This window comes from Phocoena sinus, chromosome 13, assembly GCF_008692025.1.
Source record: "Phocoena sinus isolate mPhoSin1 chromosome 13, mPhoSin1.pri, whole genome shotgun sequence".
Lineage (NCBI taxonomy): Eukaryota > Metazoa > Chordata > Mammalia > Artiodactyla > Phocoenidae > Phocoena > Phocoena sinus.
This window is the reverse complement of record NC_045775.1, coordinates 77,493,563-77,507,512: the sequence shown is the minus strand read 5'-3', so window position 1 is coordinate 77,507,512 and position 13,950 is coordinate 77,493,563. Positions and strand designations below refer to the sequence as shown.

At 49.9% G+C, this 13,950-nt stretch overlaps 1 protein-coding gene across 1 annotated transcript; it reads left to right on the top strand.

Moving 5' to 3' along the window:
* Nucleotides 1–6,641: 6,641 nt before the first annotated feature.
* Nucleotides 6,642–12,595, top strand: FABP1 (fatty acid binding protein 1). Its single transcript, XM_032652966.1, has 4 exons — nucleotides 6,642–6,773; nucleotides 8,702–8,874; nucleotides 10,338–10,430; nucleotides 12,473–12,595. Exons 1-4 carry the CDS (start codon nucleotides 6,707–6,709, stop codon nucleotides 12,521–12,523), a joined length of 384 nt encoding a protein of 127 aa, XP_032508857.1. The 5' UTR covers nucleotides 6,642–6,706; the 3' UTR covers nucleotides 12,524–12,595.
* The last annotated feature ends 1,355 nt before the right edge of the window (nucleotides 12,596–13,950 follow it).

Below are 13,950 nucleotides of genomic sequence, written 5' to 3'. Positions count from 1 at the left end.
TCTCTTGGCCCCTTCCCCCCACTTCACCACTCGGCTCTGTGTTTTGGGGGTTGGAGTCTACAAATAATATTTTCTGAACTCCTTTGCCAGCTGCCTTTCTGTTAGGACGTAGGGTATGGCAATCACCCAACCAGAGGGCAACTGGAAATCAGCAGGAGGAGACACTTCCTTCTGCAGCAGTTACTTGAAGTTTTCGTGGTGGCTGCTGTGACAGCAGGAGTGCAGTGGCTCTAGATTCCAGCAGCCTGGTCAAGGTGGATCCAGAACAGAAGGTACCAGCAACCTCCAACCTTGTAGAACCAGGTGTAGACCCCTGGGTTCCAGCCCGGAGGCATCAGCAGCTTCGAATTCCCTTTTGCTCTTCCAGCTCTTCCATCACCTTGGTAACCAATCTCCCATATTCAATTCCTACATTTGAAATACCTAGGGTAATATCTGTTCTCCACCCTGGACTCCTGTACTGTTAGTTATGTACTATTTTTCTCTAAATGACTCCTTAAAAAAAACAACCTGACCTTATCCAAGGCAATAATATTCATGAGGTCATAAGTTGATGTATATTTTTCTAATACATGTTCGACTAAGTGCAAAACTATTAATATGTAAATTGTCCATCTATATCCCATCTAAAATCATCTCTTGTACTGATATATATCCCATTTGGGGAAACTATAGGCTAGGGAATACAGTCCAGCCTCCCCATCACCATCTGGTTGTGGCCTCCCTCTCCAGCTCCCATCTCCGGTTCCCCTACACAGACTCTTCCATCCTCCTCTCTATCCTTCCTCCCCAAATGACATGTCTTTCTTCAACAACAGTATATTTTTTTGTTCTCTGTTCATGAAACTATCCTGATTCTTTCCCTGACCAGAAAATCCCTTCTTGGGACTTCTCTGCTGACGTAGTGGTTAAGACGCCGTGCTCCCAATACAGGGGGCCTGGGTTTGATCCCATGAATTATCTGATGTCTGTGGCCTCGGTGGGATCTGAGGCTGGGGAAAGTCTACCCTGGAGGAGGGAACAGAATGATGCATGCAATCACCATGAAGCACCAGGTGAGTGCTTACAGAGCGGCCCAAATTGGATATTCCAGTAAATCCAATACAGGAAGAACAGCAGATACTAGCTTTAAAGAATTAGAATTCAATAAAATATGCTTTGCATGACACCTCTACTGGACAAGGGCTCAGCAGCCACTTCAGGACCTTTCATTTCTTCGAGATCAGTCTTCACGCACATGGACTGTCCAGTTATTTGACCTAGAGTAACAGGACATTTCTAAACCAACAGTAACCCAACCATCAATGACTCAAGAGGTCAAGAGCACCTGGACTATGGTCTTGTCAACATTTTCTAGACCCGTGCTCCATGGAGAGTGTAATGTTAAGCTCTGCTTTAGAAGAATTTTTATCAGAATAACCAAGATATACCTTTAAAAATTATAATGTGGAAAAAACAAAAGTCAAAACCATAAGCTTTGGGCTTCCCTGGTGGCGCAGTGGTTGAGAGTCCGCCCGCCGATGCAGGGGACACGGGTTCGTGCCCCGGTCCGGGAAGATCCCACGTGCCGCGGAGCGGTGGGGCCCGTGAGCCATGGTCCCTGAGCCTGCGCGTCCGGAGCCTGTGCTCCGCAACGGGAGAGGCCACAACAGTGAGAGGCCCGCGTACCGCAAAAAAAAAAAAAAAGCTCATAAGATTTGTGTTCAGCAGACGGGGTTCAAGCTCCTATTTGGCAACTTCCTATTTGGGTAGCCAGGTAGCCATTACTAACCTCTTCTTACCTTACTTTTCTCTCCTGAAAAATGGGGATAATAATGCTTACCTTAGAGTATTGCTTTGAGAATTCAGGAAGAATTTTCAGAGAAAGCACCTACTTAGTAGCCAATTAATGGAAGCCGCATTTTATCACTCTTAATGTAATAGAATTCATGGAATCAAATAGAGGTGACGATTGGGGATGTCAATCTAGAGGAACAGAACCCCCAGGAGGGCTATATGGAGAGGGACTGTGGAGCTGAGCCTTGAGGGGTGTCAGTGGAGTGACCATTCTGGCTCTAAAGGGCTGATGATTCTCGACTCTAAGGCAGAGAGAATGCAGGGCTGCAGGGTCGGGGTGGCTAGTTGGCCAAGGGTTGCTGGAGAGAGATTTCACTTTGAAGTGCCAGGCTGACTTTGAAGCCAACTGGAAGCCTCCAACCCTCAGAGGGCAAGGGACATAAGGACACAGGGACACAGGACAAGCAAACATGATTAGCTTTTACAGCCAACACAGGAGACTTATGAACCAGCCTTGCAGATAAGTTTTGAGTTCTTCCTTGATTATATCAGCCCTCAAGTTAGTGCCACTCCCTGCCACGTAATCCACAGGATTTTCTACTCTACCGTGTCACAGGAAAGGAGAACTCACTGGGGGGCCCAAAGGAAATCACAGGAAAGTCTCACTTTACACAATAGGGATATTCTTAAAAGTTATGCTGTAAAGGGAAATTCTGTTGAATACATTTTCCAGTATAGTCTGTGTAAGTGTGATTCCCTTTACAGGGCAAACCACAACCGACAATTCTTGTTTGGCATATTTGTCTTTTTGCCCCACTGTGGCTTCTTCAAGGAGGCAGACCTCTAAAAGGCCAAGGACATTGAGTGGTTTCGAGGCAGATCCCATTCTAGGTACTGGACAGTTTTTATAGGGGGGATTCTTGAAGGAATTTACAATGATTGAAGAGACAGGATAAGCATATGAAAAGCAAGGCTTAAGAATGTCTTTTAAAAGTTTTCGTCAAAGGATGTACATCCTGAAATTCCAACGAAAAGATTTTTTTAAATATTTATTTATTTATTTGGTTGCACCAGGTCTTAGTTGCAGCAAGTGGGCTCCTTAGTTACAGCTCACAGGCTCCTTAGTTGCAGCATGTGGGCTCCTTAGTTGTGGCACGTGAACTCTTAGTTGCAGCATACATGTGGGATCTAGTTCCCTGTCCAGGGATTGAACCCAGGATCCCTGCATTGGGAGCGTGGAGTCTTATCCACTGTGCCACTAGGGAAGTCCCCCCACCGAAAAGATTTGAAACAGCGAATGATAAAAACACAGGACTTGCAGGACTGATGACACGGCCCACGAAGCTGATACAAATCCTTCCCTCAGGACGCATCAAATGTGCAGCTTGAACCATACCGCCTTTTCCGATGTACAACTGAGGTGTCAGGAAAGAAAGAAAAACCCCCAGATGCCAGGAGCACCGTAGGAATTGTAAGTCAGAGAAGTAAGCAGTGAGCTGAGGCTGGGGCACCTGGAGACATTACCACTGGCCCAGGGAGATGGGAAGGAAGCTAGTCCCCAAGTCAGGAGATAAACATAAAGGTTGGCGCTGGGCTGGAGATACCTCTGGACACCTGGCACAAGCAGACGCAAAGTGCTCTGATCCCCTCTGACTTCACTTTCCTGAAGGACTTGGGTTGACACGGCTTTCACAAGGCAGAGAATGTCAGGACCATTTAATAGATAAGGAAGTGGAGGCCCAGTGAGGTTGAATGATTTGTCCAGGGTCACACGTCTGTTAGCCAGAAGAGCTGGACCCAAACTCAAGTCCTTCCCCTCTTGCAGCCCTGCCTCTAGTGAAGTACATGGCATCTCCCGAAACACCCAGGAAGTGGGGAAACTGACACTGCAGACATCCTGGGATCAGATCCAAGTGCAGAGGTGCCTGGCCTCAAATAAATGGCAGTCATATCCTGGCTACCAAGAGGCTGTCACCCCTCCCACGCCTCCACGTTGCTCATCTGAGTAGGGAAAGTGAGGAGAGGGGATGTCTGGTGGGGCTTGGAGGGGGGCTGGAGTCTGCGAGTGGACAAAAATCAGAAGCTGGGCCCATGAAGTGGGATTCTTTCTTTCTTGAAAGCCACTTGAACTTTGTCATTGCAATTAGGCTTATCTCTTCTTGTGTTTACTTAGCTTGTGGGTGGGAAATGTCATTACCCTTTTTTAATTTTATGGAAAAATACAAGTGGTAAATTTTGAAATGGCCACTAATTTCTGTGACTTCAAGACTCTCTCTCTCTCTCTCTCTCTCTCTCTCTCTCACACACACACACACACACACACACACCACACACCACACACAATCTAGCCAAGAGGAGGCTGTCCCTTTGCCATGGGAGCTGTCACGTCTCCAATGGCTGTGCTAGCCCCTTGACCAGCCTCTGAGCTGGTCATACCAGGCACTGCCTGGATGGAGAGGCAGGAAGGGCAGGGCAGGCAGAAGGGTCTGCAGGGAGTCAGTTCACAGGCACTGCTCTTCCTCGGACACCAGAAAAGGGTCCAGGGTTCCTGAGAGGCCTCTGGGATTGGTGCCATCCTGCCCTATGGAGAACCTTTTATGATGCTCTGTCCCCCTAGCCACCTTAGAGCCCAATGAGCAGTACTGTGGGTTGTGTCATTTGACATCCATGGTCAAGGGGAGAGGGTCTGGATGTGGAATTCATATACCAGGCATCCCTGTACCCGAGGAGAGGTGTTGGGCAGGCAGTGGCTGCCTGAGAGAGCGTGCTGTGTCCAGGGCACTGCTAGTAGATCCTCCCAGATAGAGCACTTGATAGCGGAGAGGGATTGGGGGGTGTCTCAGGTATAACTTGAATTTAGCCCAGGGGTCAACCAGCGCACAGTCATTAGGCAGACACACGTCAGCTATTAGCCAGTGCGTTACCCTACGTAACCCAGATGCCAGCAGGGATTAGACGGTACTCTGGGATTTGGACAAAATTAGTTTGAATTCCTCTAAAGCCCAACCTAGGATTTAGGGGGATCCCTGGGGAAAATGCACCCCATGGCCACTCGGCTTCCTGGCACAGTTTTCAGTGTGCTGTCTTGGCTGCATTACATCAACCCAGAAATGAAACTCAGCCCATCATTTTCCTCTTGCGCATCTATTGATTCATGGGTTATGCTTTACTGAAGCATGGAAGTAGCTGGGGAGAGAACTGAAGAAAGGTGGATGGGGATTCACTTGGCAGTTTCAAATTCAACACCAGCCTTCCTAGAAGCCTGCCTGCCTCCCTGCCACTGGGGATGCCTTAGTGACTCGGTCACCCCACACCCTCTTGCTGGCCCCTCTCCTTTCTGCCTGCTGCACTGTTCTGTCTCCTCCCCCATCATCCAGGAGGGAGAAAGATGCAACTGATGTGTCTCTCTCAGTCTCCTGCCCAGAACAGCCCCACTGCCTCATCAACTCAGCCTCACTGAACACAGACCCCGGGCTCCCTCACCCTCTCTCCCTTATCCTGTCATGTTGTCTCTCTCTCTCACACACACACACACACACACACACACACACACACTAATCTCCTGGCTGCCCAGCCCTGCCCAATCTGACTACTCTGTATCTCTCGTTTTTGTTTAATGAGAAACACCGTGGCCTCATTATCTGCTGACCGTTTTTATTTGCTGACTCATCATTAATTGGACATCTACTACGTGCCAGTATTGGGAATACCAAGGAAGAAGTACAGTGGAAAAAAAGGCAGAGAGAAATAATCCCAGTAGGAATGACAATATAGGTACTTGCAAAGTGTTCTCTGAGCCCAGAGGATTCATAGAGGAGGCTACCAGGGGGAGAAGGACAGAAGGGCAGGGGGAGCCCCGTGAAAGCCAACATAGAGGTATGAGCACCCCGACAGGTTCAGGGGGTCCAACAGGTCCTACCTTCTTCCTTCCCCCATCTTGTCCCTGCCCAATTAAATGCATCTCAATCTCCACACACCTGGTGTAAAGGTACCCTTTCACACTTCCAAAAGGAGATTTTTTTTTTTTGGCTGTGTTGGGTCTTCCTTGCTGCACACGGGCTTTCTCTAGTTGCAGCGAGCAGGCTTCTCATTGCAGTGGCTTCCCTTGTATCGGAACACAGGCTCTAGACACGCAGACTTCAGTAGTTGTGGCTCGCAGGCTCAGTAGTTGTGGCTCACGGGCCCTAGAGCGCAGGTTCAGTAGTTGTGGCGCCCGGGTTTAGTTGCTCTGCGGCATATGGGATCTTCCCGGACCAGGGCTCGAACCCGTGTCCCCTGCATTGGCAGGTGGATTCTTAACCACTGCATCACCAGGAAAGTCGCCAAAAGGAGATTGATTTGGACTGTGGAGGAGCCTGTGAGGAATTCCCAGAATACAAAGCAGCTCTAGGGACTGATGACAACTTGGTAAAAATTAACTTAGTGTGATGATAAAAATGAGAAGAGATCACAAGGTAACTAAGGTGAGGTTTTGAGATTAAAGGGATTCTTTGGTATTTTTCTGAGCGTCTAAATCTAGATCCACACGTACACATACACATCTCCACGTATATACGTATACATACATATACACACACACACACACACATATATGCGTGTGTAGGTACGTATGCATACACATACGCGCACACACACATTTCATGGGATAGCAGCACCTTAAAGTCTGCAGAGCCATAGGGCTTTGCACCTGATTGGCACTCATCAAGGTTTGCTGAATTGGAGCAAATCACTGCTGTGCACAAACTAGTTTTTTTTAAGCGTTGACCATTGCTCTCAGGAGTTAATGTTTGAACCTGGCCATAAAGGAGTCGACAGCGGCTGACCTATGGCCTACATTTGAAGGGGAAGGAGCCCCCTATAAACCAGCCCACGCTGGCAGCCCTGCCAGCAGAGCTGTTGACTCAGCTCTGAAGGGATCTTCGCCGCCACCATGAACTTCTCCGGCAAGTACCAAATGCAGAGCCAGGAAAACTTCGAGACCTTCATGAAGGCAGTCGGTGAGTGCTGGGCCAAGGCTGGGGGCCATGGCCATGACGGTCTGGTCCTACACGTGGTGGCCCTTTGGGGTCCTGAGGTCTGGATGCGAGGACCGGTCCAAGCTTTACACAGACCAGGGGTCCTGTTCTGTTACTTTCAAAGCACATGCTAGTCCTCCCTGCGCAAGGCTACGCCTTAGGCAAGTGGAAATAGCACTGAGCTAGGGTCTGATCTGGATTGAAGCCACCTCTACTGGTACCTCATTGTGTGACCCTGTTCATTCACTCGTTCATTCATTTATTCATTCTTTTTTAAAAAATATTTATTTAGTTATTTTTGGCTGTGTTGGGTCTTCGTTTCTGTGCGAGGGCTTTCTCCAGTTGCGGCGAGTGGGGGCCACTCTTCATCGCGGTGCGCGGGCCTCTCACTATCGCGGCCTCTCCCGTTGCGGAGCACAGGCTCCAGACGCGCGGGCTCAGTAGTTGTGGCTCACGGGCCTAGTTGCTCCGCGGCATGTGGGATCCTCCCAGACCAGGGCTCGAACCCGTGTCCCCTGCACTGGCAGGCAGATTCTTAACCACTACGCCACCAGGGAAGCCCCATTTATTCATTCTTCTAACAAACTTTGATTCAAGGCCAACCGCACGCTGAGATGAGTGCTGTGCTGGGCAGATACCACGGAGATGGATAACAATGAGCCACGTTTCCAAGGTCACAATTTAGAGAAAAAGAGAAGAAATAAATGCGATCAAGCATGCTCTAACGTGTCCTGAGGCTGAGCCCTGAACAGGCAGCGTCCTGTTAATGCCTCACCAAAAGACTCTGAGTTGGATACTATTATTTTTCCCACTTTGTAATTGAGGCAATTGAGGCCTTGAAAGGTGAAGTAATCCCAACCGGGGTCACACAGGTAGTAATCCCAAACTGAGCTGGGATTTGAAGCCGGCTCTAGTTCCCGGAGACACATTTAAAATCCCTTCGCCCCACCCCACCGGGTCACTTCCAGGAGGATGTGGTGGTCCTGGGAGGGCATCAAGGGAAGCCTTGGGAGGAGCGAAGGCGAGCCTTGGCTGAGTCTTGGGAGATGGCAGGTGTCCCCTGTGGGGCTGGGGGAGGGGAGTGTCCTCCAGGGGGAGGGAGCAAAGGGGCAGGGGGACAAGGAAGGATGCTGAGAGGAGAGGGTGGGGAAGACAGCAGAGGCAAAGAGAGGAGGAGATTCGGGGAAGCTGAGAGCTAGGACCTTCTCCTGTAGGGCACGTCATAACACCTCTCTGTGTCCTGCATCCCTCGCTTGGGCAACAGGACCCTCCCCACCGCTGTCAATGCACCTGGTTTTCATGAAGCTCAATTCATGTAACAACATAGACATGCTCTGAAATTCGTAAAGCTCTGTCCCCGGGCAAGGGACACCTTGTCCATCTTCCTCAGGAGCCTCGATGGCAGAGGTGGAGGTAAGGATAAGGGGACATAGGTTTGCCAGGCACAGGCCGGGTGTGTGCCTGCTGTTCTGGCATAATTATTCAGAGCTCCCCTTCCACTCTCGGGGGGGACCTGGCTTGGGAGACAAGCTGGATGGTCCCCTGAATGTGGAGGACAAAATCCTTTACACTCAAAAGAGCAAAGTCTGAAGGCTTTAAAGTAGGAGGAACGAAGAGGGAGAGCAAGTAAGAAGCAGGTGCTCAGCCGAGAAAAGCTTCCCCTGGGCAGAGGGGTGTGTTTTTCTTATAAACCAACTGGCAAGATAGCAGGTGCATGAGATCAGGCCAGGTCAGGCCACTGACCTTCCCTTTCAGAGGTCAAAACCCACACTGCTCACAGGACTCCAGAAAGTGCTGGGGCCTCCGGGAAAACACGGCATCTCCCCTCCCCCTCTACATCACGGGGTTTCTCTTGTGACCTTGCAGCTCCCACCTCTGCCCACCTCTGAACTTCCAGTGCTTTCCACCAGGTATGCCTGATGACTTCATCCAGAAGGGGAAGGACATCAAGGGGATGTCAGAAGTCGTGCATGATGGGAACCACTTCAAGTTCACCGTCACCACTGGCTCCAAAGTGATCCAGAACGAGTTCAACTTGGGGGAGGAGTGTGAGATAGAATTCCTGACTGGGGAGAAGGTCAAGGTAGGAGGTGCCCCCTCGAGCCACCCTCTGCTTCCAGAACTTTCCCTGGAGCCTGGTCCCAGGCTTCCTCCCTCAACGCTCCCACCTCACAATTCCCACTGCTGATACCCTATCTCTGAACCCACTGCCAGGGTGAGAGGCAGAGAGACAAAGACAGCTCTTAAGGAAGAAGCTCTTAGGGAAGCTCCCAGTTTCCTGCGACCCTCTGGAGGAGCTCTGGCCCAAGGGTCCGAGCTCTCCCATATAGAGGGTATGGGGAACCAGGCCCAGAGCGGGCGTCTTAGACTCAGAATCTCCCAGGCCCAGCAACGGGCAAGTGACAGTCTGTGCAAAACCCCTAACAGAGCCCTGAGGTCATCCGTGAGCCAAAGGAAATGGCTTTGCTGAGCCTAGAGCTGGTGGTCATGGGGACAGACTTCCTGAAGGAGGTGCCTGCGACACCAAAGAACCAAAGCAGGCCTTCAGACCAAGCCTTGTGGGCTGGTCAATGAGCCCCTAGACTTTGCTACCTCGTCTGTGAAATGGGCACAGTCGCCCTTCCCAGAACAAAGGCAGCGGGCAGGGTGGTGTCACCTCTGCTGGGCTGTGGCTAAGGTGTGTGATGAGAGCTGGGTGTGGGATGTGTGAGTGGTGGGCAGGCGGTGGCAGGGAGATCCAGGCAGGGGGGCGCCCCCCACAAAGGGCCTCTGTTCCTCCGTCCGAAACCCCACACACCCCAGCACCCCCAGTACCACTGAGTGGCCATCTTCACTCCTCTCCCCCAACATCCCCTGACCCCAGACAGCTTTGTACATCTGTCTCCACACAACTGTTGATCTTTTTTTTTACCTCTTCTGATGGCTCTTGATTTCTGCTTCTCTAGATACAACATTACAGGTCAGGAAATGTGTGATAAATTTTAGATGGGAAATTCTCTTATACGGCCCACGGTAAGGGGCAGACTGTCATGGGTTTTACCACAGGCCTTTCACAATTGTCCGTTTTGGAGGCACATTTTAACGTTGGCCAGTGTCTTCTGCTCCATGCTGGGTTTCTGTTACCTCTTCCTGGATGCGTGGAAAGGAGACCGCCAGAGGAAAGATAAAGGTGCTAGAAGGAATAGTATAAAATAATACAAAGCAAAAATATGTGTTCTTCCAACTGGCCAGGATTTTGAATTTTGCTACCCCCTCCCTCCATTGGCTTGGAGGATTGCGACTTGAATCAATTTTATTTGTGTTTGATTTGAGACAGCTTAGGGGTCTTACGCTGACTCCTAGATCACATCCCATAGATGAAAAGTCTGGCAAAAGAAGCCCTGCCATTTTCTTCAGTTCTTACATGCACCCCACTTCCGTTCAGAGCCAGAGAACAGGGTTTGGTTGTTGCAAGCAGAGACCTATGCAGGGTAGCCAACCTCATTAGCGAGAGGTTTACTCCCTCGCAGACCCTTCCTCCCAGGCCGTTCCTTCTGTCCCATGCAGGCGGTGGTCCAGCTGGAAGGTGAGAATAAACTGGTGACAACTCTCAAAGGCGTCAAGTCCGTGACTGAATTCAACGGTGACACAGCCATCAGCGTAAGTGGACACTCTGACTCGTGGCTCCTCGTGCTTGGGGCCAGGGGTCAATCTCTGCTACCACTTACTGAGCATCCACTGTGCCCAGGAAGCTTTCACACATTATCTCAAATCTTCCCACCAACACTGAATTTTCTTAATGGGGAAACTGAGGCAATCATACCACCAGGAAATGGCAGAGCTAGGGTTCCTCTGAGCTGGATCTGTCTCACAGGGCAGCAGTCCACGGTGATACACTGCACGCCCCTAGGAGAAGCCAGCTCCTATTGTAGACGGGGGAGCTTTGTACATTTCTTACTGGCTTGCGATGGATGCTAGTAAGTCATTTTGTTCTAATAAAACCAGTGCAGTGTGTTAAGGCAGTTTTCCAATAGAGAAGTATGGTGTCTTAAGGAAGGGGCACACTTTTCTAATTCACCAAAAGCCCCCCATGTGCTGGTGGCGGCCCCAGCTGGTGCTTCCCTGCCTCTCCCTGTTCCTTCAGGCTGTCCTTCCACCACCACTTTCCTGGTCAGGGTCGACCACTCCTACCTCCCCCACTTCCTTCCTTCCTCACTGCCATCCCCTGCCTCCTCTCCCCTTCCTCCCGCAACACCCAAATAGGATGGGGTAGGAGAGGAGCCTGGTAGGAGACACAGCGTCGTGCAAAGCCACCAGCACAGGTCACACTTCTTAGACTCTGCTGGGATGTGGACACAAGTCTCGCTCACGGGCTGGAGGACAGAAATCCATTCGTTCCCACCTGTGGTCCTCTGATTCACGGAGCAACCTTCCCATGCACGCAGCACCCACGCTCAAGGAAGGCTTGGTCTGGCAGAAAGTTGGGCTGTTTCATTGCTTTTTCTATTTTATGACGTTGCAGTAATTGTCAGCCATAACCCTTCCCTTCTGCGTCACTAACCAATGAACACAGAGGCCTCCATCTGCCTTGCAAGCCCAGGGAACTCAATAAATGCCTTTGCCCTTTGGGCATTTATAAGGAGAATCGTATTCTCGGCAATTTCATGGCAGCTTATGGATCTGACACTCCGGTTTGTGTGTGCCACGTCACCCTTGGCGTCCGGCTGTCGGCCACGTCCTCTCCCCCATATGGGGGTGAATAACACAGTGTCTCTCCTGCAGTGATAGTCCCCCCGGCTCTTCCTTGCCCCCAGGTTGTATTTTGGGGAGTAACAGAGGCAGAACGCTGCTCAAGGGGAGAAATCCCTCAACGAGAGAGAGAGGGTCAACCATGAAATTTGCGGTCCCCAGCACATTCACAGCAGAGAGAGGCACCTGCAGGGCAGTGGTAGATAAGCTGTCCTGGACTCAGTCCTGGCCAATGTCTTTGCTATGTTCCATTGCCCCTATTCCTCTCATCTCCTGTGAGGGAGGCAGGATGGGGGACTTAACAGACAGGTTGAACTGTCCAAGGTCATCCAGCTAATGAGTTGTAGAACTAGGGTTCAAACCTAGATCTTTCCGTTCCATTTCATTGCTGTTGAAAGCAAAGGGCTGCCTTTTCACCCTGATGACATCACCCCACATCATTTCCATAGTCTTGTTCAAGAGAATCAGCAGGAGGGAAGGGCTGGGGGAGAAAGGAGCAACCCTCAAAAACTCAAACACTTATGGATCCAATGAATCTAGTGTTTTTATAGGCTCTACAGCTTTGGGAGGGAAATTATGCACTACCTACTAAGTTCCAGGCTGGATGCCCAGGTGTTTCCCCATACACTTGTCCTCAGTGCTCAACACATGTTTGGTCCATAGTAGGTGCTCAATGAAACTTTGAGAAATTGGATCAGATTGGACTGGTTTGGATGGTCTTGCTATAACAGTCATTGATATAGGAAGGAATCCAGTAAAAGGCGGGACAACTCTGCACGTGAGGAAGTAAAGTGGCCAATGGGATTTTAGAAAAGATTGCCAACCCTTCCTCTGGTCCTATAGCAAACAGAGGAGTCTTTGAATTACTACATATGTTAGCATACTGGGGGCTTAACTATCATTTACAATTCAACATCAGGTGAGCGTTTCATGATGTCTTTTCTGGCTTTCAGACCATGACACTGGGTGACATCGTCTTCAAGAGAATCAGCAAGAAAATTTAGACAAGTCTGCATTTCATATCCTTTCAGTATATACAATTAATGTAATAAAGTGAACTTTGTTTTGAAAAAGTGTGTTTTCCTCTTTTCATTGATGTGGTTATTGAACGCCGATCACCTCTATTTTTGTAAATCTTGATCATCTTCACATTCCATCCTACGGAGTCAGGTCTGATTCTCAGCCTGAAAGCAGACCCCGGACTGCCCACTCAGGTGACCCTGTAAGGGACACATGATTTGGCTGGATCTGTAGAGCAGCCCTGGAATGAGCTGTCCCAGTCAGCCACATGGCAAGGAGCTGGAACTAGAGGGGCTGTGTGCTGGGTCACCCCCATGGGGACAGAGGCAGCAGAAACACTGGGCAGGCAAAGGGATGCTATGCTCACAGCAGCCTCACCCACCAGGGGACATGAACAAAAAGATCGGGCACTGGCCCACCCAGGGACAATTCTCCCTCCTAGAGGATGGCTGAGTGAGAAGCTTCCAGAAGCAGACAGAGGAATCTCAGGTAGAAATTCCCTCCATGCTGCGGGCAGAAGCAGAATATGGGAGAAGAGGGATTTCTCCAAACGGCACCTTGTACCAGGCTCTGGTAGCTGTGATGGGTTGAGTTGCATCTCTCCAAAACTCACATGTCGAAGTCCCAGCCCTCACTACCCAGACTGTGACCTTATTCAGACATAGTCATTGCAGATGTAATCAGTTAAGTTAAAATGAGCTCATACTGGAGTAGGGTGGGTCCCTAATCCAATATGGCTGGTGTCCTTATAAAAAGGAGAAATTTTTGAACACATACACCCACAGGGAGTCTGCCATGTGGAGACGAGTTATGCAACCACAAGCCGAGGAACTAGCAGAAGCTAAGAGAGAGACCTGGACCAGATCCTTCCCTACCTCTTGCAGAAGGAGCGTAGCTTTGGTCACCTTGATCTTACACTTCTGGCCTCCAAAACTCTGAGATAATAAATGTCTGTTGTTTGAGCCGCCCAGTCGGTAGTACTTGGTTACAGCATCCTTAGCAAATGAACACAGAGCTCATTTCCCATACCCAAAGAGCTACCAAGCTCGGGCATTTCTACCTTATATCTTTCAGCTCTCAGAATGGTGCCCAGACCACAGAAAGCTCTCAACAGAGATGCTTTAATGAATGAATGAGTCTGTCACCTTTCCTACCTTCCCTCTTTTGGGGTTGAAACCCCGTTACTTGTTACTTGCATTGTTTCACGGGCCACTGTGGCATCTCCCTGCCTCTCTCTCTCACCTGCGAATCTGTACCCCACAAATTGTCATCTTCCCTGAAAACAGCACTGATCATAATGCACCCTAGTTCGTTGCCTTATACATAAAGAGTCAAACTCCTCAACCTGCATTCAAGGCTCTGTAACAGGGATCAGTAAACTTCTTCTGTAAAAAGCCAGAAAGAAAATATT

Bases quoted from the DNA above. Each gene is read 5' to 3' on its own strand.
- FABP1 (XM_032652966.1), top strand. From the start codon at position 6,707: ATGAACTTCTCCGGCAAGTACCAAATGCAGAGCCAGGAAAACTTCGAG. The intron at 6,774-8,701 runs GTGAGTGCTGGG...GCTTTCCACCAG, and splicing joins GACCTTCATGAAGGCAGTCG to GTATGCCTGATGACTTCATC. The intron at 10,431-12,472 runs GTAAGTGGACAC...TCTGGCTTTCAG, and splicing joins ACGGTGACACAGCCATCAGC to ACCATGACACTGGGTGACAT.